This window comes from Hypanus sabinus, chromosome 16 (assembly GCF_030144855.1).
Source record: "Hypanus sabinus isolate sHypSab1 chromosome 16, sHypSab1.hap1, whole genome shotgun sequence".
NCBI lineage: Eukaryota > Metazoa > Chordata > Chondrichthyes > Myliobatiformes > Dasyatidae > Hypanus > Hypanus sabinus.
Genome location: NC_082721.1, coordinates 85,146,335 through 85,171,094, shown reverse-complemented (window position 1 = coordinate 85,171,094; position 24,760 = coordinate 85,146,335). Strand labels below are relative to the sequence as shown.

Below are 24,760 nucleotides of genomic sequence, written 5' to 3'. Positions count from 1 at the left end.
ACGTTTTGCTCTTAAGAGTTGTACGAAATAGTGGCTGACCTGATTAGCCAATGGCCTAATTAATAGGAATCCACTGTCTAACTATCAGATTTAGCTTGACAGCATCAATATTCAGACCAAGATATACCAATTATAGCTGTACAAAGGTGTACTTAGTTTCAGTTTTCTATTGTAATGGTGTTGCTTCAGTATTTTTATCAAAATCCATAAATTATCTTCTACATGGCTGTAGTGATGACAGTATCTATTTTGCAATTAACTACTGTATATCCTGCAACATTTTGTTCAGGGTGAGCTGAAAGATTAGTGAGAACTTGATTGTGTACAGAACTACAACTCCTTAAGTGTGTTGATAGGGACCTGTAACTGTCCTCATCTTCACCCAGCTAAGCAGCCTCATGTGCGGCACCTTGTCAAAGGCCTTCTGAAAATCCAAGTACACCACATCTACTGTAACTCCTTTGTCTACCCAGCTTGTAATTTCCTCAAAAAATTGCATTAGGTTTGTCAGGCAGGATTTTCCTTTCAGGAAACCACACTGGCTTTGGCCTATCTTGTCATGTGCCTCCAGGTACTCTGTAACCTCATCCCTAACAATTGATTCCAACAACTTCCCAACCATAGCTGTCAGGCTCACAAGTCTATAGTTTCCTTTCTGCTGTCTCCCACCCGTCTTAAATAGCGGAGTAATATTTTCAATTTTCCACTCATCCAGTACAATGCCAGACTCTATCGATTCTTGAAAGATCATTGTTAATGCCTCTGCAATCTCTCTGGCTACTTCCTTCAGAACCCGAGGGTGCATTTCATCAGGTCTAGGCGATTTATCCACCCTTAGACCATTAAGCTTCCTGAGCACCCTCTCAGTCGTAATTTTCACTGCACGTACTCCACTACCCTGACACCCTTGAATGTCTGGTATACTGCAGATGTCTTCCACTGTGAAGACTGATGTAAAATACACATTCAATTCCTCTGCCATCTCTGTGTGTCCCTCATTACAATATCTCCAATATCTAAATAAGCCGGTTCTAAAATCTACATTGTACAATCATTAAATATACTTAATATACCAATGAGGTAGAGGGTGACAACCTTTTGTGTGCTGTTTAAATTCCTTTGTGCTCATGTACTTTAGAGAGAACTTTGGCTGCCAGTGACTAGTGGTGTTCCACAGGGGCCTGTATTGAGATCGATCTCTTTGTTATATGTCAATGATTTGGATGATGGAATCAGTGGCTTTGTCAGAGTCAAAATCAGGTTTATTATCACTGGTATGTGATGTGAAATTTGTAACTTAGATTTGTTGCAAAGTTCACATTATATGAAGATAGGTGGAGGGGCAGGTAGTTTTGAGGAAGTAGAGTGACTACAGAAAGACTTACTCAGATTAAGTAAGTAGTGAACAAAGTAGTGGCAGGTGGAATACAATGCAACACACAAAATGCTGGAGGAACTCAGCAGGCCAGGCAGCATCCATGGGGGGGTGGGAGTACAGTTGATTTTTCACACCAAACCCTTTGGCAGGACCCATCGACTGTACTTTTTTCCATGGATGCTGCCCGGCCTGCTGAGTTTCTCCAGCATTTCTGTGTGTTGTGAGATGGAATACAGTGTCGGGAAGTGTATGGTCATGAAAGACTATTTTCTAAATGGAGAGAAATACAAAAACCTGGGGTGCAAAGGGACTTGGGAGTCCTTTTCCAGGGTTCCCTAAAGGTTAATTTACAGGTTTGAGTCTTGGAGAGGAAAGCAAATGCGATATTAGCATTATCAAAAAGACTAGAATATAAAAGCAAGGATGCAATATTGAGACTTTATAAAGCACTGGTGAGGCCTCGCTTGGCATATTGTGAGCAGGTTTGGGCCCCATAGAAAGGATGTGCTGAAACTGGTGAGGGTTCAATGGAGATGCACGAAAATGATTCCACGAATAAATGGCTTGTCATATGAAGAGCATTTGATGGCTCTGGTACTGTATTCACTGGAATTCAGAAGAAGGAAGGGTGACCTAATTGAAACCTATCGAGTGGTGAAAGGCCTTAATAGTGGATTTGGAGAGGATGTTTCCTATGGTGGGAGAGCCTTAAAACCAGAGGACACTGCCTCAGAGTACAGGGGGTGTCACTTTAAAATGGAGATGAGGAATTTCTTTTGCCAGGGAATGGTGAATCTCTGGAATTTGTTGCCATAGGCAGCTGGGGAGTCCATGTCTTTATGTATATTTAAGACAGAAGTTGATAGATTCTTGATTGGTCACAGCATGAAGGAATGGGGGGGGGGGGTGGTGTAGAAGGTAGGAGATTGGGGCTGAGAGGAAAATTGGATCAGTCATGATGAAATGACAAAGCAGACTTGATGGACCAAATGGCCTAACTCGGCTCCTGTATCTTATGGTCTTAAGACACTGGACATTGTAGCACAAGTTAGTAAACTGACCATGTTCCTCAGTAAGGGTAGGGGACAGAAGTCATGGTCTTGGTTATCCTTATTTATAATGGCAAGTGGCATTGCTGAAAACCTGTTATCTGTGACCTTCGAATCCTGTTGCTTCACTATCATGGTCATCTGTAGCATAGGTGCTATGTGTTGTATTTGTATGTTATCTACATTATGCAGATTCCCTTGCAACTCTGCTTGTGTTGGCATTGTATTTGACGCAGAATCTGTTACCTTTGTTCAGGGCAGGGTTTCCCAACCTTTTTTATGCCATGGACCTCTACCATTAACTGAAGGCTCTGTGGACCCCAGTTAGGCAACCCCTGGTTTAGGGGCTGATAAGGATATCATTTAGTTTCTTTTAAATAATATTTGACCCCTCTTGCTTGTTCTACCATCCAGTGAGATCATGTCTGTTTGGTGACAGAAATCCCCGTTTCCCACTGCCTCCTTTATTATGCATGTGTAGCCAAGTAAGAAATTGTGTTAAAGATGAGAAGAAAGAGCAAGATAGAATGTAATGAAACTATGGTTTCTCAGATGTTGGGACCATGAGTTTGTTATATTCTGGAGGGTAGTTGCACATATAGCTTTGTATACTCAGCCTCTTCTTTTCAATTCTCTCTCAGCAATTCTAGGGAAAGATCAGTACCATTTCCACCATTCTAAAACATTCATTCCCTCCTGTGGCTACTTTTGTACCATTTATATGATAATACTGCAGCAATTTGGCTAGACCTCTCAGCATCTCCTAAACCTGGTGAACAGTAGAGGAACAATGGCAGGAAGCATGGGGTTTACATAGCTTCAGCCTATGACTCTTCAATGTTCTATTTTTCTCGACAACTGCTGTCTCATTTCAAATATATTTTTGAGCAATAATCTGCTGAAGCAACTCAATGGATTTAGTGAGCAGTATATGTGGAAGGAAAAGAATTGTTGACATTTTAGATTGAAACATTAATAATTCCTTTCCTTCCTTAGATGCTGTTTCATCATATTTGTTTTTCTCTAGATTCCAGCATCTGCAGTCTCTTGTGTTTCCACTGCAGACTATTTTTTTGCTTTTCAGTCATCACATATGGGTTATCCTTGAAATCTCACAACATCCTGACCTGGACATAATGCCACTGTTCCTTCATGGTGGACATTAATCCTGGAATCCGTCCCAAAGGCACTGCAGTGTCACCTTCACCAGTAGAACTGTATCAGTTTAACCGCAACTCATCCCCGTAACTGTAATTTGGGATGGACAATAGAGGGTGGTCTGGCCCATGAAGCCCAGATCCCATGAACAATGGTATATTAAGGAGCATCTAACCCCTTACTCACAGTTCATTGTTGATAGCCCAACCAATGAGACAGTAACACATTCAAGGTACTATACCTGAGGAAGACTATATTGTCCTTAGACTGAGTGCACTGTAAATTTACCAGAATTACTCCTGAACACAAAGGGTCAATTTGTAAGGCAACAATATACAAACCTGGTTAAGGGGCTTTCAAGACAGTAAGGAGGCCGAATTGGGTGGGGAACAAGGGCCAGAGACTAAACACTGTTTTCAGGACCCACGCCAAATGCTGGAGGAACTCAGCAGGATAGGTAGCACCAGTGACCAGTTCTGATGAAGGGTCTTGGCCTGAAATGTTGACTGTTTATTCATTTCCATAGATATTGCCTGATCTGCTGAGTTCCTCCAGTTTGTGTGTTGCTCTGGAGTTGTAGCTCCTGCAGAATCTTTTATGTTTTAAGTTTTCAGGAGTTAAGATTGGAAACATTTCTTTCAAGTGGAGGTCGGTAGAAATCTGAACATCTCTTCCACCAGTGGTAGGGACAGTTAATTTAAAATCTGATATTGACACTTTAATTTTTTAAATTACAGGCGGTCCTGGGTTACGTATGATTTCTGTTCCTGAGTCCGTCTTTAAGTTGGATTTGTACGTAAGTTGGAACAGGTACATCCGGTATTATTTAGTGTCAGTTAGTCAAACGTTTATCTTAGTATATAGTATATATTTTACCTTTCTATGCATATAAAACACTTAAACGTATGACTTCCAATAATTAAACCACTGCGTTTCTTAATAATAATTTGTAGCTTTCATCAGGGCAGGACCTTTCACATGCTCCATTATTCTCACTTTATCTATTAGCCTTTAAAATTGTTCCCATCGTTGACTGACTGCAGCCTAACGCTTTTTCAATGACTGATGGCGTTTCACCTTTTTCCAAACGCTTTATTATTTCCACTTTATTTTCAATTGCGATCATTTCCCGTCAATGGAACAGAAACACTGCGGGTGGCGGGTCCTGAGCTGCGCCGGCTCTCGAGGTCTGCTGGGTCCTAAGGACCACCGCACTGAGACAGGCTAAATGGGACAAGTGGGGACTGTGCTGGGTTTGGATATTTGATCCTCCACAATATTCCGCGTGGGAATTTAAACTCGAGGTGGCAGTGTTTTTATTACGAGGTCGGGTTTCAAGCTCGACATCAACCCGGTGAGTCACTGGATCGACATCAACCTGGCACGGGAGCGGTCTGTCACTGGATTGAACTCAAGCCCAGCGCTGATCTCACTGCGCCACCAGCCGACCAGAGAGGGGGTGGGTGAATCTTAGTAAGAAAAATTTAAGCCTAATACAAAGTTAAACACTCAACACAGTGTCAACAGCAACGACTTAAAATGGTGGATGGCATTCTCCTTCCTTAGTTCGTAAGCACGAGTTGCCTGTAAGTTGGAGGTTCATAACTCGGGGACTACCTGTATAGGTATTGTAGAATTTGGGGAAACAGCAAGTATATGGAACTTGGTAATTGGTTTATTCTTGTCATGTACTAAAGTACAGTGCAAGATTTAGTTTTGCACACTATCCATACAAATCATTTAATCACATCAGTACATTGAAGTAGTACAATGGAAAAGCAATTAATAGAACCCAGAATTATAGTGTAAGCAATTACAAAGAAAGCACAGTGGGCAGAAAATAAGGTTCAAGACCATGATGAAGTAAATTGTGATGTTGAGTCACAGGTTAGCCATGCCCTCTATAAATATTAGAAGAGCTCTGAGGAGCTAGATGGTCTCCTTATTTCCTGTGTTCCAGTTCAGTTTTCAGGCACCTCACTGGCCTGAAGTTCAGTCCATAGAACCATTTTAAAAAAAAAACAAATAATTTTGTAGCAATCAAGAGTTAGATTGTAGATGGCTTTTCAACCATTGAAAACTTTCTTCCTCAAGGAGGCTGAATTATGGTGCTTTGAATATTGTTTGTAATCTGAATTTATTTCAAGACCTAACTTTGAACTGGGGCTGAGGGATCCTTGTACTATTTGGGTCAGTAATGATTGAAATGTTGTACTCGACCACTAAACCAAATATGTGACCATCACTGGGTTATGAAACTACAGTGCCTATAAAAAGTATTTACTTCCCTTGCAAGTTTTTATGCTTTATAACATTAAATCACAGTGGATTTAATTTGGCTTATTTTGACACTGATCAACAGAAAAATATTGTTTTGTGTCAAAGTGAAAATAGATCTCTACAAAGTGATCTAAATTACAAATATTAAAAACAATAATTGACTTCATATGTATTTGCCCCCTTCAAATCAGTTTTCAGTTGATACACCTTTGAGAACAATTACTGCCTTGAGTCTGTGTGGATAGGTCTATCAGTTTTGCACACCTGGATACTGCAATTTCTCCCCATTCTTTACAAAACTGCTCAAGCTCTGTCAGATTACACGGGGATTGTGGATGAACATCCCCTTTCAAGTCCAGCCATACATTCTCAATTGGATTGAGGTTTGGGCTCTGACTTGGCCACTCCAGAACATTAACGTTGTTGTTTTTAACTGTGTAGCTTTGGCTTTATGCTGGAAAACAAAACTTCCAAGTCTCAGTTCTCTTGCAGACTGGATCGGGTTTTCCTCCAGGATTTCCCTGTATTTTGCTGCATTCATTGTACCCTCTACATGTTCAAGCCCTCCAAGGCCTGTGGCAGTGAAGCATCCCCACAGTATGATGCAGTCACCACCATGCTCACAACAGGGATTGACTGTTTTTGATGACGTGCAATGTTTGGCTTGCACCAAACATGACATTTAATCTGATGGCCAAACAGCTCAAATTTGCTTTCATTAGACCATAGAACCTTCTTCCAGCTGACTTCAGAGTCTCCCACATCTTCTGCCAAATTCTAGCCAAGATTTCAAGGGAGTTTTTTTTTCCAGCTTTCTCTTTGCCACTCTCCCATAAAGCTGCGACTGGTGAAGCACCCGGGAAACAGTTGTTGTATGCACAGTGTGGTGAACTATGTGTGTCTGTCTGGACACGCCCCCTGCTGACTGCTCCTGTGGCTCCTCCCACAGACCCCTGTATAAAGGTGATCAGAGCCTGGGCCCGGCCTCTCAGTCTCCAGGATGTAGTATGGTGGTCACTCACTGCTGGTTCCTTCTTCCAGTCAATAAAAGCCAATATCTCGCCTTTACGTCTCAGAGTGAGTTATTGATGGTGCATCACACAGTCTCTCCCATCTCAGTCACTGAAGCTTGTAATTCCTCCTGAGTTGCCGCCGGTCTCTAGGTAGTCTCCCTCACTAGTCACCTTCTTGCATGGTCACTCAGTTTTTGAGGTTGGCCTGCTCCAGGCAGATTTACAGCTGTGCCATATTCTTTCCTTTTCTTGATTGATTTAACTGCACTTCAAGGGATATTCAGTGACATAGAAATTTCCTTGTATTCATCTCTTGACTTGTGCTTTACAATAACCTTCTTACAGAGCTGCTTGGAGTGTTCTTTTGTCTTCATGGTGTAGTTTTTGCCAGGAAACTGACTCACCAGTAGTTGGACCTTCCAGATCCAGGTGTACTTTTACTACAATCAATTGAAACACCTGACTACACACAGGTGATCTCCATTTAACTAATTATGTGACTTCTAAAATCAATTGGCTGCACAAGTGATATTTGGGTCTCATATTAAAGGGGGTGAATATTTATGCAATCAATTATTTTTTGTTTTATATTTGTAATTAATTTAGATCACTTTGTAGAGATCTCTTCACTTTGAAACAAAGGTCTTTTTCAGTTAATCAATTAAAAAAAAAGAAATTAGATCCACTGTGATTCAATATTGTAGAACAATAAAACATGAAAACTTCCAAAAGGGGGGGGGGGTGAATACTTTTTATAGGTACTGTAGAATTCAATGATGAGTGTGTTGGCTAGTTTCCTCATGGAATATCTTTCTGTATTATGCTGTAGCCTCGCAGTGGAACCATAATTATAGGGAGTAGAATATTTGTGTTCCTGAGGGCTACAGTACTAACAATAGCAAATGCTGACTAGAGTTGCCAGATTTTAAAATTAAAAAAATGTTGGAAACAACAGACCAGGGAGCACCTGTGGAGAGAATTAGAGTTAACATTTCGGGTTGATCACCTTTCATCAATTTATAACTAAGGCATTCAATGGCTACTGACCAGGATATTAAATCTGTTTCTCAACCTGACTACTTGGAATAATGGCCTGGAGACACAAGTTCCAATCTCACCAGAACAGCTGGGGAATTTAAGTTCAGTGAAATATGTAATAAAAGCTTGTGTCACTTAACATGATAATAAATATAATAACCCATATGGCTTATTAATACCCTTTGGAGAAGCAAAACTACCATTCAAGCCAGTATATAACTGTAGTCCCACAGCAAGGTGTCTCATAAATACCCCAGAAAGACACCCGATTCAAAGGCAAAATCACATTCCTTGAATGAGTAATTAACAAGGCTAACCTGTGTCGGCATCCGTGTATCGACTTAGCGACCTTTCTGATGTCCTGTGTCCCCTCTCCCTGCGGCGATGGGTCCTTTGTGACTCCTCGGGGATGACCCGCTCTAGTGAGTAGTCATCTAGTCGTATGCCCTTGGAGCGCTGATGGCCCAGTGTGGATGCTGATCTCTTGATTGGGCTGGTGTCTTCGATGGTCTATGATTTAAAAATGACCTGCATCACTCACATAACTCACAAACAAAGTTATACAGTAAGAGTGTGTGAAAAGTAACAAGTTTTTGTGAAAGTACATAACACTTGATAACCTCAATATTTATACAACTGTTGAATCCAACTGCATGATATAAAAATTGCTTCTCCCATCGATAAAAGTGCCTTGTTCTGTATTCGTATACTATAATCAATTTTGAGACTGTACCAATGTGTGCATGCATTGCTATACATGCATGCCCATTTTATAAATAGAATATACCTTACTAAAATGCATCATTGCTGATATTCCTGTCATGTTTTCATACATTTTATGCAATTTTTATCGTAAATTATTCATTATGATATCCATCGTTGCAAGTATGCTTCTGAATTGTACCTTTCTCCACTGAAGTAACCAACGTTACTAAGTCACATATTTTTCATTCTAAATTCTTAACTGTTACAAAATAGCAGGACTAGTTTCTGTTTTCCATAAATATATTAGAGGCATGCTAATACATAATGAAACTATTTACATGCTATGTGGATATATAAAAGGGTTGTACACTTCATGTGCTAGTTACAAATATATTTTCAGGCCATTTATAGGTGATAACAAACTTATGAAATATGATTAATAAAATTATTAAATATTATTCTACTGTAGCTAAAAGCTTGTCACTAGACATAGTTCATTAACAACTTACTATAGCATAGAAACATAGAAAACCTACAGCATAATACAGGCCCTGGACCACAATGCTGTGCCAAACATGTACTTTAGAAATTACATAGGTTTACCCATAGCCCTCTATTTTTCTAAGCTCCATGTACCTATCCAGGAGTCTCTTAAAAGTCCCTATCATATCCACCTCCACCACTGTCGCCAGCACCACTCTCTGCATTGTTAAAAAAAACTTAACCCTGACAACTCCTCTACCTACTTCCAAGCACCTTAAAACTGCCCTCTCGTGTTCGCCATTTCAGCCCTGGGAAAAAGCCTCTGACTATCCACATGATCAATGCCTCTCTTATCAGGTCACCTCTCATCCTCTGCCGCTCCAAGAAAGAAAGGCAGAGTTCACTCAACCTATTCTCATAAGGCATGCTCCCAATCCAGGCAACATTCTTGTAAATCTCCTCTGCACCCTTTCTATGGCTTCCACATCCTTCCTGTGGTGAGGTGACCAGAACTGAGCACAGTACTCCCAAGTGGGGTCTGACCAGGGTCCTATACCTGTAACTTTACCTCTCGGCTCTTAAATTCAATCCCACAGTTGATGAAGGCCAAAGCACCGTATTCCTTCTTAACCACAGTCAACCTGTGCAGTACCTTTTGAGTGTCCTACGGACTCGGACCCTAATATCCCTCTGATCTTCAACACTGCCAAGAGTCTTACCATTAATACTATATTCTGCCATCATATTTGACCTACCAAAATGAACCTCTTGACACTTATGTGGATTGAACTATCATCTGCCATTTCTCAGCCCAGTTTTGCATCCTATCAATGTCCCACTGTAACCTCTGACAGCCCTGCACACTGTCCACAACACCCCCGACCTTTGTGTCATCAGCAAATTTACTAACCCATCCCTCCACTTCCTCATCCAGGTCATTTATAAAAATCACAAAAAGTAGGGTTCCCAGAACAGATCTCTGAGGCACACCACTGGTCACCAACCTCTATGCAGAATATGACCCGTCTACATCCACTTTTTGCCTCTGTGGGCAAGCCAATTCTGGATCCACAAAACAATGTCCCCTTGGATCCCATGCCTCCTTACTTTCTCAATAAAGCTTGCATGGGGCACCTTATCAAATGCTTTGCTGAAATCCATATACACTACATCTACAGCTCTACCTTCATCAACGTGTTTAGTCACATCCTCAAAAAATTCAAACAGGCTCATAAAGTTATGCTGACTATTCCTAATTATGCCTCTCCAAATGTTCATAAATCCTGTCTCTCAGGATCTTCTCCATCAACTTGCCAACCACTTAAGTAAGACTCACTGGTCTATAATTTCCTGAGCTATCCCTACTCCCTTTCTTGAATAAGGGAACAACCTTCGCAACCCTTCAATCCTCCGGAATCCCTCCTGCCCCCTTGATATTGCAAAGATCATTGCCAGAGGCTCAGCAATCTCCTCCCTGGCCTCCCACAGTAGCCTGTGGTACAGCTCGTCTGGTCCTGGAGACTTATCCAACTTGATGCTTTCCAAAATCTCCAGCACATGCTCTATCTTAATGTCTATGTGCTCAAGCTTTTCAATCCACTGTAAGTCATCCCTACAATTGCCAAGGTCCTTTTCCGTAGTGAATACGGAAGCAAAGTATTCATGAAGTACCTCTGCTATCTCCTGCGGTTCCATACAAACTTCTCCACTGTCACACTTGATTGGTCCTATTCTCTCACGTCTTACCCTCTTGCTCTTCACACATTTGTAGAATGCCTTGGGGGTTTTCTTTAATCCTGCTTGCCAAGGTCTTCTCATGGCCCCGTCTGGCTCTCCTAATTTCATTCTTAAACTCCTTCCTGCTAGACTTGTAATCTTCTATATCTCTGATTACCTAGTTTTTTTGAACCTTTCATAAGCTTTTCTTCTTGACTAGATTTTCAACAGCCTTTATACACCATGGTTTTTGTACCCTACCATCCTTTCCTTGTCTCATTGGAACATACCTATGTAGAACACCACACAAATATCCCTTGAACATTTGCAACATTTCTGCTGTGCATTTCCCTGAGAATATCTGTTCCCAACTTATGCTTCCAAGTTCCTGCCTGATAGCTTCATAACCATCACCTTAATTTTCTCACATTTCCACTTGACATCCAACAACATTCCAATAAAGATCGATGTAAACTTGAGGAACAGTACCGTATTTTCTCATCAGGCACGTTATAGCCTTAGCGACCCAAAAATATGTTCAACAATTTCATCATATGCCCATTTGTACTTGTCCTGCTTGGTGGCGCAATAATATCAGTGCCAGACTCTGGAGCAAAGGTTTCAGAGTTTGAATCCAAGTTGGGTTGAGCGTCGAACTAGCAACTCGGCCTTGTAAAAACAAGAACAGCTTGCTACGGAAACACCGTCAAAAGACAGTGTCCCGATAACTCCACTGCCGAGTTTAAGGGCTATTCTTCTTATTCCATTTGTACTTGATATTTCCCCAGGACCTCTTCAGTCAATTTAGTTCCTCATTCCTTCCAGGTTTTATCTCATTGCATTATTCATGTTGATGCTTTATTTTGCTTTTTGCCCTATAAAGCTCACCCCCTTTGCTCTCTCCCCTCCCCTCCCTTCTGTAAGATATTAACATTTGTCATGTAGCCTTGAAAAAAGTATTCAAACCCCAAAACTATTTTCATATTTTATGGTCTCATTTTCTATATTTAAAATATATTAAAGTAGTTTTGACCTAATCCACAAAATATTGTGCATCCTGTCAAATCAAAAGAAAAGCTCCAAAACATGTCAACAATTTATTAACATTAAGAACCCAAATAGTGAAGATGAAACAGTATTTATCCCCCCTTTGTAATTACTGCACTAACTTTTGTCAGGTGCAATTCATCTGTATTACGTTACCAACTTGCCGTATTTGTTGATGTAGAAAATTGGAGGATCATTTCTTTTCAATGAATTCATAAGAATAACTACCCCTTCTCTCTGTAAGGTCCAACAGTATGGTAGATTTTCAACAGACTAAACCAAAATGACAAAAGGGTACTCAAGACAAATCAGTGAAATTATTATCTGGGGATGGGTTAGAGACCATCTCAAAGGCACTGAACAGAAGTCAGTGCCTGCAAATGGAGATGAAGTTCATGACTCCAAGATCTCTAATGGGGTGTATTCTGGAGTTATGGAATATAGCAAATATTAATTTCAACAGCCGTCAGTCTTCAGATCTGCATGTGGACTGTAGATTGAGTTTAAAATGCAGCTAAGAACAATGTCTTAATGCTTGCAAACCAAGAAATGCCCCATTGTCCTGAAATATGGATGAATATTCATGAATGCAATTTGGAGACAGCAGAGATTAGTATTCAATCTTGGGTGGCTGGAGCATTGGTGTGAAGATCTAGGTGTTTGAAAATTCTCTGGAACTCAAACGAAGCCTTATGAATGCATTGTAACTATAGAATTGTCCTGCAATTACCTTTTGATCTTTAACATAAATAAATTATTATTAGCTTAGAGGGCCTCTTCTAAAAGTGTCTCCAGTATGATGTCTGCTTGTGCTGAATAAATACTTCTGTATCACTAGTTTAAGTGTCTAGTGACTTTGATCACAATTACAACAGACAGGGTATTTATGGAAGAGTGGCAAGCAAGAAGACCTAGCCAAAATGCATATATTTGCCCCTAAAAAACTTGCAAAGTGTCATTTAGAAGATATTGTAAAGATGTGGAAGAAGATCTTGTGGTTGGATGAGACTTAAGTGGAACTTGTTGTACTTGACACTTGGCACATGTGGTGTAAATCTAATACGGCCAGGTTACACCATCCCTACTGTAAAGTATGGTGGAGGTAGCATCATGCTGTGGGGATGCATTTCAGCAGCAGGAGTGGAATTCTGGTCAGGATTGATGGGAAGGCAAATGTTTCTAAATACAGAGAAATCCTTGATCCTTCTAGTCTCTGCCAAAAAGCTTAAACTGGGGAGGAAGTTTGTCTTACAGCAGAACAATGACCCAAAGCACACTGCTGGAGTAACCATGGTGTAGTTTCAAATGCAGAAAATCGATGTCCTTCAGTGACCCAGTCAGAGTTCCAATCTTATCCTGATGAACATCTCTGACAAGATTGCTGTCCACTGCCACTCACCAACTAAACTGGCAGAGCTTGAGCAATTTTGTAAGGAGGAATGGGCCAATCTTCCTCCATGTTCTACAAATGTAATAGAGACTTATCCAAAAATACCACTGGCTGTAACAGCTGTGAGAGATGGTTCAACAAGTACTGAGCAAAGGAGGATGAATACTTTTAAACTGCTTACATTTTGAATTTTGATTTAAAAAATTTTTCATACTTGCAATTCCCCCTGATTTTTTTGGATTCGATTGTGAAAAAGGAGCATGTGATTCACAGATTAAAAATTCTCAGTTAAATTGATCAAAATCTGTGGTTGTAATACTCATTTATGTGAACAAAGGATTGGGGGTTGAATACTTTTACAAGCCACTGTACCTCCCACATTTCCCAATTCTGTTTATCATCAATATCAAATGTTAACTATGATTACATCTCTGCAGATGCTATCTGACTTAAGTATTTCCAACAATTTCTGTCATCATTTTGGATTTCCATCCTCTGTAGGGTTTTGTCTCAGTAAATGCACTTGCTACCCAGGAGTATACAAATCTCTTATGGGTACAGAATCCATAAAGTCTGAACATGGTGTTAATTCTAACTGAAATAGCACAGAACTGGACAGTATGAGGTCTCAATACTAACTTTTATGGACAGCAAATGTGGGCAGGATTGAAATCCAGCTAGCTACTACATTAAATGTCATGAGTACAATGTACATTTTTGGCAACCTTGGACATCACATTTTTGTGTACCTTTTAACCTGTTACAACATCCCAAATTTAGCATTGAATATATGCCATGCAACATGCAGTCTAGAGTAATCAAATTATCAGATAAAGATACTTATTCTATATGTAACAAAGCATGTATCCTGTACATATACAAACTAACCATTGATCTGTTAGCTGTGCCTACATACTGTATATACATTTACATGTCCATTTACATACATAGACTATGTATAGTATATATATTCTGTATCCAATTACAGAAATTAGCAGGCATGTTAGTATCAATACCAATAACATCTGCCTCTACAACTAACACTATGCACGTTTCCACCAGCCAATACCAAGACTGGCTGTGTGCCTTCACTAATAAATACCTATAAAGCTGATGTAGCCTCACTATCTAACAAAGGAATCCTTTTCTTTGCTGTTCTTACCTTTTTCTTTGAAGATACAGCAACAGGTCAAAAAATTATGTTTATTCAGAACATCCAGAAGATATCTTCGCTTTAAAACAGTGACATCAAACCACAATCATTCAGAAGGTTCTGATGGGATGGTGTGAATGACTATGGCCCTCTCATGAATGGATTGTGTGGGTGGTTATCTGACTGGGTAGCGACAGTCATGTTGTGTAAAAGGTGCTCTTGTCTTACTGAGACAGTCCTCAAGCAGTTGAAGGTTGTCTGGGCATCCCGTCACAGTTAAAACAGAGATGCCTTCACTCTAGTGAGATACCAGATCAAGATTGGTGATGTCTACAATCAACCAATGAATATGCAATCCAATAGTGGATCATTAGTCTTGTATTTAGAAGGTGTTCCAGTAAGGAATACAGGATTACAGACAGGGGAATTAAGATTCTATGGTCTTTTGTTCTCTATGGACACTAGGATGATCATTGTGGGTGATACACCATCAATAACTCACTCTGAGACATAAAGGCGAGATATCGGCTTTTATTGACTGGAAGAAGGAACAAGCAGTGAGTGACCACCATACTACATCCTGGAGACTGAGAGGCCGGGCTCAGGCCTCAATCGCCTGTATACAGGGGTCTGTCGGAGGAGCCACAGGAGCAGTCAGCAGGGGGCGTGTCCAGACAGGTATATGTAGTTCACCACAGTGGGGTTAGCATGAGAAGCCACGTTGGCTTTGACACTGCAGAGAGTACTTGAAATCTACTTTGTATGTATGGTGGCTCCTGAGCCAGATTAACCAACACGACTATTGAGTAAAATTTAACAAATGAAGTTGGATATTTGGTGATCAGTTGGCCCAGGGCATCTAAACTCATTAACATCAATCACACACACTAATTCCATTAGATCAGGGTGGTGGGATTTTGTACTTTACTGCTGAGTTTTCAGATTTTACTCGCATAGGCCTTTTTTTGGTCTGTTTGGATGACTCAACAGGCTGAATGGTTTCCCACCTAAGCAACTGTAACTTGGGTAGAATGAAGGAGATGACATTCATAGATTTCTCATCTGATTGAGACTGGGCAGAGAGTGTAGTAATACATCTAGTGTTGTTCTTGAACGACCAACTAGAACTGCCCACCCCCAATCACCAGTAATGCTCACTGGAGCTCCAGTATCTGTGCTTTGACATCACTGGTTTTACAGTAGTTCTGATCCAGTTAGATTCTTAACTACTATCTAACAGGGAACTTGCTGACATTCTTACTATTACTTCAATAATAATGTAAAATATTTATTGATTTAAGAATGCACCCAACATTGGTATCAGAATGCTACTAATATAGAAATTGAATTTTGTTTGTTCCTTTCAGATGTGGTAAGGGTTTAAAATCAAACCTATTCTTCAGGCAGTTAATGATCACTATGCATGCTTACTCGTGCTGACTTTTCAATACAGAATCATTCCCGGAACATGCAATTGTTCAGTTTATGTGTGGGTGTAAGACCCTTGCTGTGCATGCTATTGAAAGGGCATATTCAGTTGTCATCAGTTTTGGGCTTTAAAACAGATTGACCCTCTAGCTTAGTGGAAAAGTATTTTGGCTGGCATGGTATGATAGTGGCCAAGAAGAAACCAGGTGCCAATATTTGGTCAAAATTGTGCTAACTCAGTCAGGAAGACCAGTACCACAAAACAGCCCAAAGCACACAAACCAGGATCAGACATAGTCTTGTCCACCGTGCTCTCAATCCTGAGGTAGAAGTGGTGGATGGAGCCTGAGGCTTGCGACAGATCATCACTGGAGGAGTGCTTGGCAGATTAACTTGAGGTAAGATATAACTGGGCAACCACTGATCCCATTAAGATGTCAGATACATTGGACAATAATTAGAGATGATCAAGTGATCAAAAATAGTTCCAACTTTTGATAAGCAGATCTCCTGTCACAAATAGATTTAAAAATAATCATATGTACCATTAATATTTAAATATAAATTTGAGAAATGGAGTTACTTAAAAGACAATTCAAGGGCCATCCTCTTCATGAAGAACTATAATTGTTGCTAAACTTTAGATATCATAAAAGCTGTTGGATGTTTGCAGACAATTATTTTGTGGGGGGGAAAAAGCATACCTTTCCCCACTACCAGCCCTTTGCCCCTTCAACAAATGAACATGCCCAGTAAATGCCACAATTGACAAATGAAGCCAAGACATAGACTAGAATAATTGAAAGACAAAAGCGAGACTGAGACAGGGTACATACACTGAGGTTATTCCCACGGTTCCGTACTTTTCTCCTCTGCTAACAGCCACACAAGAGAGTGCATATTGAGAAGAGCAGGAAGTAAAAACACAAGACAGGAGAGAAGGCAGCGACAGGACAGACGTGACAGAAAATGGTCGCAGGAAGGCCCCACATCGAAATGGCAGCAACGAGGATGTCCAGAGTGTGGAAAGAAGGGTACAGATAAGGAATCAGTTGGTTTTATCATTAAATAACAAAACAAAGGAATGGAAGGAAAAAGCACAAAGATACAACAGTTATACAATAAGCAGATAGAGCAGAATAGAACACTCTAGACATTTTCATAGGTGTCAAAGAGAAGCTGATTGACTGGACTAACAGAATTTCTCCAAGTTGGACGAATGACTTTTTCTGGGGGAGGGAGTATTTCCTGTATTTAGATCTATGAGATCATTTAAGTCCACTTGAGAGAGCAGATGAGGGAAGAAACCAGAAGGGCCAATGTTACTTGAGTTCCACAGTCCAACATAAGGTATTTTTACATCATAGTTCACTAGGCTGCTTAAACAGTTCCATACATTTTCCCTATAATCCTCCTCAAGTACCTCCCCAAAAAATTTCATTAATTTTCTCATGGCCCTCCGAGTACGAGGTGACAGTTGTATACTTTTAACCCCTCATAGTTTATCCAAGGAGCATTACATACTACTGAAGTACTTTTTGACATATTGTTGCTGTTGTAGGAAATTGCAGACATTGCAATTTCCTAAAGGTAGCAATGTGATAAATTCCAATAATGATACCTAAAGTGATAAACATTGGTTCTGGGAGAACTGTTTCTGTTCTTCCCTAAAATAGTATTGTGTCCATTGAAGAGAGCAGACAGGGCTTCAGTTTCATATCTCACCCAGCAGATGGCATTTCTGACAGTCCTGCCATGATTTCTGTATTTTGAACCCATAAGCTTGCAATCTACAGTGGGCCTTGATCCCACAACCTTGCAAACTAAAGTTTTGGTACAAAGATATGAAGCAGGCAGGAAACACTGTGTAAAAAAAATACATTTTTCCACATTTGGTATTTCAGTCAAAGAATGAAATAATGTATATGATAATGTCACATCAACATTTATAGGGGAGATTTCTATTCTATCCATTGGATTTCTCCACCCAATAAGATACTGAATTAAACCCCTGCCTGATGAGCATGAACCATCTCTCAGTGTTACTTCATAGAAGAGCAAGAGAGTTCAGTACTGTGGGAACCAGTTGTTTTTTATACCCTTTTGTAAGCTGAATTAATGCACGACTAAAATCGTAGTTTTGATTGTAGTATCTTTCTTACTAACATAATTTGTATTTTTAACAATTTGTATCTTTAACAAACTCGTGTATTTTTCATAATATTTGGTAGTTTGTCTCCACTTACTGGCAGAAGGCAGTATAATGGTTTGACATCTTTTCATTTTTTATTAGCATATTATACATGTGTAATAATTGTTTTAATTGTATAGCTTCTTAATTGATTTATTTCTACCCAAGGAATTTATGTTATTTTGAGTATATAGGCTTTTCAAAAGCACTGTATTGAATCTACTGGACAGCTTTAATTTCTTGTCTTTCATTTGCTTTGTATCAGTGTTCTTTCGTTTGCTTAGTAAATGTTACTTTGTTTAAACTTAAAAAAAATGATTATGAAGAATCAATGAATCAAAGATTTTCTCTCATTCCTGAGCTCCTAAAAGAATCCAGGGATTGAAAATTACAGAGAACTGACAATATTAAACCATCATTGGACATAGAGCAACTTACTTGGTCATTATTTATAGAGCTGCCTGCAGCAGCTTGCAAAATTTGCTGCACTATTACTTGTATTATAGCAGTAAATACATTTCAAAAGTACTTCATTGGTTATAATGCTTACTTTCCTAACAGGCTCCAGAGAAAAAGACAGGTAAAAACAGAAATCACTGAACATTGTGATAACCCAGAATGATAGTTCTTCTCTAATTTCAAGTTGTTGGAGGTAATTGCTTAGAGCAAACTAGAACAGATAATTCATGCATTCCTGTTCTTAGTGACAAAGGTGTTTTATTTTGGCTGAACCAAAATTCCACTGTTGTCTTTCAGTGTCTCTTTGTGTAGACAGTGCAGGAGATGTGCTCTGCAAACAGTTCTTTCTTAATGCTGTCAACTTCTCGAAGTGTGTGGGAAATCCATTGCAACTGGAATGTCCTATTAGTGGTGGAGATTGTGGGTTTGGAAGGACTAATGAAGTAAGTATCTCGTAATGTGCTCCAATTTCATGTGCTCCCAAACTTACCTTCTCTGGTACAAATCCATATCACTCTATCCAACAGTTAGTGAGTTGTGATTCAGCTGTCTAACCTTTGGACACTGGCTTTTCCCCCATTCTCTCTCAATTGTAAAACCAACCTTCTTCATCAACTTTTTGCTTATCTTCCAGATACTTTTTGCAAGTAGTGTGATTAATATTTTACTAAACAGATCAAAATAATATACTGTATATTAATGAAGATAATTGATATGATAAGGAGGGTACTTAAAGAGGCTCCTCCAGCTAATCCTAGCTTTAAAATTAACAGCCAAATGGAGGAATTGTGTAAGCACCTTAATTGGCATGCTCATTGTGCTGAAGGGCCTGTATCTACTATATTGCTCTATTACTAATTATAACTGACTATGGTAGCAATTGCATTGTGGTAGTGAGTTTCAAATTTCTCCTGTACACTAAGACATTGACATGAAATGTTGGAGTTTTGTGTGTGGATGCCTTTCCCAACTTCTGAAAGATCTAGCTCTGACTTTTATACTCTACTCTGAATCTTAATCTCTCAAAGCAATGGTAATACTTACCTTAGACTATTACATCCTCACATTAATCCCTTTCCAAATTCCACTGAAAGGGAATCCTACTTTGGGGATTTTCACTTTTACAGTGAAGACCATGGGACCCCCAAAGTTAGTATCTCCTCCTGTTGTGTTTATCTCGTGCAATGGTTACACTGTATGAAACAATGGATTGTTAACTTCAGGAAGGGTAAGACGAAGGAACACATACCAATCGTCACAGAGGGATCAGAAGTGGAGAGAGTGAGCAGTTTCAAGTTCCTGGGTGTCAAGATCTCTGAGGATCTAACCTGGTCCCAACATATCGATAAAGAAAGCAAGACAGCGGCTATACTTCATTATGAGTCTGAAGAGATTTGGTATGTCAACAAATACACTCAAAATCTTCTATAGATGTATTGTGGAGAGCATTCTGACAGGCTGTATCACTGTCTGGTATGGGGGGAGGGCTACCGCACAGGATGGAAAGAAGCTGCAGAGGGTTGTAAATCTAGTCAGCTCCATCTTGGGTACTAGCCTACAAAGCACCCAGGACGTCTTCAGGAAGCAGTGTCTCAGCAAGGCAGCAACCATTATTAATGACCTCCAGCACCCAGGGTGTTCCCTTTTCACACTGTTACCATCAGGTAGGAGGTACAGAAGCCTGAAGGCACACACTCAGCGATTCAGGAACAGCTTCTTCCCTTCTGCCATCTGATTCCTAAATGGACATGGATCCCGTGAACACTACCTCCCTTTTTTAATATATACTATTTCTGCTTTTTTTGCATGATATTTAATCTATTCAATATACATATACTATAATTGATTTACTTATTTATTATTATTTTTTATTTTATTTTTTTTCTTCTATATTATGTATTGCATTGAACTGCTGCTGCTAAGTTAACAAATTTCACGTCACATGCTGGTGATAATAAACCTGATTCTGATTCAGAACAAGCGGTGAGGAGATCTGTAGTGGCATGCTACTTCCAACTCAGCCTGCAAATATTTCTCCATAGTTATTTAGAGTTAGGCAATTTGGATCTATGCCTAGCAAGAAGTTTGTTTGGACTAGCCTCCCACATTTACTGAATATGCATAGGAAGCACACTATTAAAAATCTCAAGTACTAAATGAAGAAAAAATATTCTGCACCAGTCTTTCAAAGAGGTTACATTCTACATTCACTGAGGCATAATCTCAGAACAGATTGTCCCAGCAGATTGTCCCAGAATCAGGTTTATTATCACATTTTGGTTATCAATATTTTGCAGGGATTCTACTTAAGGTAGCAAAAAGTTGACCTAGATATCTTGATTTCTTTTAAGCCAGTGTGTATCTACATATGCAATGGGTTTACGATAATTCGTATTGATAAATGTATTAGCATCTTTGGGAGTCTTATGTGGAAGGTTATTAAGATGAATTCTATGTTTGATTTAAAAAAAAATACAGAGCCACAAGATCTTATGAGGGCTTCCCCATTTCAGAGTCCTTCTTTCCCTCCTACTCCATATTGTAGGTTATTCTAGTTGGCAAGCCCTCTCTCCATCCTCCTTTTCATAACCTACCTCCAATAGTTTGGAACTTAAAGCCCCCAATGACTGTTCACTGCATATGGTTGAAGGCTGCACACAGATTCTGCTGACTTCTCACTACTGCAGTTTACTACTTCTCTCCTTAACCTCAATTTCCATTCACCTCTCAACAAACCTGCACATAATTAGTGATCCTCCAAAACAAGTCAGATGTGGGATTTCAGATAGTAGATGTGATACAGATGCATATGTTTGACAGGGCAATCGTTTGAATTGAATGAGGAATGGAGTCACAATCCCAACATCACAAAAACCACTAAAATAAGCATTTGGAATTTTAAAAATACTTCAGCAATGATACTGCTAAAGAAAACATCAGAATGGGCTCAAATTTTCAGTTGTGGTTTCTGAATCATTTATCTAGAATGATGAGGATCCTCCCTAACAGAAATGTACAGAAATTATGTTGAAATGCATTCAGTAAATAACAAGAGGGCTGTATAAGTTCTATTCTGCATAGCTCCATACATATGAAATGCTAAAATAATGCAAACCATATCTATAATTTGATAGGCCATTCACTCACTTCTGAGTCAGAAAATTGTGGCTTCAAGTTCTACCGTACAGATAGGACTAGTGCCACTATGAGACAGCGCTAGTAACCCGAGTTCAATCTTGATCTATGATCCTGCTTGGCACTTGTACATCTTCCTTATGACCATGTGGGTTGCCCCCCGTTCTCTAATTTCCTCCCACATTACAAAGATGTGCTAGATGGTAGGTTATTGTGTGCTGTAAGTTATCTCTAGTGTAGGTGGCAGTGGAGTCAGAGTGAAGATGATGGTCATGTGAGAATGAACGTTACCAGCATTGACGCTAGACTGAGCAGCCTCCTGTCAAATAGGGAAATCTGAAATGTGGGGTGATCCAGCCTGCCAGTGCAATTGTAGTGCTGAGGGAGGTCAGAAACATTTGGATAATTTGTTAAATGTCTTTCTTAGAAATAAACGATCCCACAGAGCCCTCCTAATGAAGAGCAAGGGGGATTACCCTGCTTACCTATTCAGTTATTGATCTACTAGATAACAATGTGAAAACAAATTATCTAGCTGTTATAACATAGCTGTTTGTGGAAGCTTGATATGCTCAGATTGGCAGTTATCAAATTGCAAACCGTACGCCATTAGATGTTAATCAGTTCGCTACATACAACCTCCTTAGTGTAAGACTGAGTTCAGCTGTGGTCAATTCAGGTGTCAAGGCCAGAATCTGCAATAAAATGTTCCAGAACTGCCTTAAGTACTGGCACATACTCTCGTAAGAGGTTGCAAGTTCAGAACCCCAAAGTTGGGAAATGGAGAAGATGTAGCTACGAATTCTCTGCCATGGTGGAGTCAAAACCAAGTTTAAGAGAAAAAGGAAAACATCTTAGGAAAACTGTTGTGAAAAATGCTCCCATAGGGGCAGAGATGACAGAATGAGAGGAACCTCATTCTCCCAGTTCTTATTAGTTTACAGACCTTTCAAGCGTGTTTGTTCCTTTTCTCACATTTCTGCTCTTACTTTTACTCAGAACAAGAGGGTTTCGCTTATCCTTACCTTCCATCCTACCAGGCTCCACAATCAGTGGGTAATTTTCCATGATTCTTCCCTACTTACAATGTGATGCTGTCATGTACCCTCCTCTCCCTTGCATGCTATGCATTTCCTCTGCAATTATCTGATTCACCTTTCTTGTCCACCAACACTTATCTCAGCATTTTTTCTTTGCACCAAAAGGGGCATTGCCCCTTTTACTCCTTCTCTTCTCACCATCCAGAATCCCTTTTATGGACAAGCAGCAATTTAATGTATTGCGTTTAATATTCATAATGTAATCCCGATGTGAGGAATGCACTTTGGCTGACTGCTGGGAAGAATTCATTTCTTGAGGGTGATCCTGAGTGTCTAGTTATCTGTCATTTGAATTTTCCATCCTATTCCCATCAAAATCTTGAACTGTTCCAAAAAAAAAGTCTCATGTAAACTTGAGATTCAGCATCTTATATAACAGTTAATCCCATTAAAGCCCTAGTCAATTTTAAATAACTGGGCATTTCAGGTTGTTTTAAGCTGGTCAGTTCTGAGGAAACATCAATACAAGTGTTTCCAGCAACTAATTTTCCAGTATTTTGATATCTCATAATTAAATCATTCTTTTATTTTCATTTTCTTCTCTCATTCATCATCTTTTATTCACATCTTCTCCAGAGATTTGATGAGATTAATAAGCCTTCAGCACCCTCTATTGGCCAGCACCACTATCACTTGTCTCTTTTGATCAACACCCAATCACAGACATCTCTTTTAGGTTCTCCACCCCCCCCCCCCATAAATGAAAACATGGTTTATTTCTAACTTTTTCTGCTTCTAATGAAAAGATATTGAACAGTTAACTGTTTTTTTCTCTTAGGTACTGCCTGACCTACTGAGAAATTTGAGTATTTTCTGTTTTTATTTCAGAAGGTAGTAGTTCTGAATCATTTAGCAGAAATTTATCACAGCATTTTTAATCCCTTCGTGTCGTTGTAGCCTTGCCATCATCACTTATCATAAGACTTAACAGTAAGTATTGGCATCTGACCCTTCAGACCTGCTCAGCCATATATCAAGGTTATGCCTTGACCCCAATGTCCAGTATTATTTTTATATCCCTTTATTCCCTTAATGTCAAGGTTGAATAAATTCAATGTGCATGCCTCTACAGCTCTCTGGAATGGAGAACTCTGAAGATACAGTTCTTGCTGACTGAAGAAATTTCTCTTTATCTCAGCCCTAAATAGCCTAAATTTAATACTTCAACTGTGATCGCTGGTTCTAGACTTCTCAACCAGCATAAATACCCTCCCTGTAGTCAGCCTGTAAAGCCATAAAATGGGGGGGGGGGGTGGGGGAGAATCAATTTTCAATGACTAACTTGTCAAATTTCTAAATTTAATGGAATATGGGCCCAATCGATTCAACTTCTACTCACGTGGCAAACACATCATACCAGGAACAACCTAGTGAATCTTGCACACCCTCTCCATTGTGTACATCCTTTTTTAGGTAAGAAGACCATCATACTCCAGATACAGCTTCACTAAGGTACTACATAGTTACACTGATATGCTTCTGTAATAAAGACCAGCATTGCATTTGCCTTCCTAATTGCTTGCTGTTCCCAATGATGTGCATACAAGGTCAACTGGGTCTATCTAAGTATCAACATTTCATTTAAAAATTTACCCTTCCATGCACCAAAATGAAATACCTCACTTTCACATTTAATCCCATTTGTCATGGTACTTGCCCATTTACTTAACTTATTTTAAACTAGCATACTTTTTGTTACTCACAATCCCAGCTAGTTTAGCATCATCATTTGGAAGTATGACATTTTATTCCATCAACCAAATTAATTAAAATAGATTGTGAATTGGTGGGCCAAAGTGCCTATCTGTATGATAACTCCAGAGTTATAGCCGAGCATTCTAGGAAATGTACATTCATTCCCACTGATGTTGGTCTAGCAGGTGGTCAGTTCTCTGTTTCTTTTGTTTCTTGATTATAGTGTTACATTTATTGGCCTCCATCTGAGTGGATTATTGGTTATTGAAGGCCATTCACCATGTCAGAAGTCTAGTCAAATCTTAAGTGTCCTCTGTCAATCATCACAAAACAGATGCTTAT

General features: G+C 39.5%; 1 protein-coding gene across 1 annotated transcript in view; it reads right to left on the bottom strand.

Annotated features, from left to right (window-relative positions):
- LOC132405928 (voltage-dependent P/Q-type calcium channel subunit alpha-1A-like) overlaps window positions 1-24,760 on the bottom strand; it is a 393,641-nt gene that overhangs the window by 18,126 nt on the left and 350,755 nt on the right. The window contains exon 45 of the mRNA XM_059990909.1: window positions 8,234-8,426. Coding sequence (XP_059846892.1) covers window positions 8,234-8,426 — 193 coding nt within the window. The remainder of the gene's footprint in view (window positions 1-8,233; window positions 8,427-24,760) is intronic.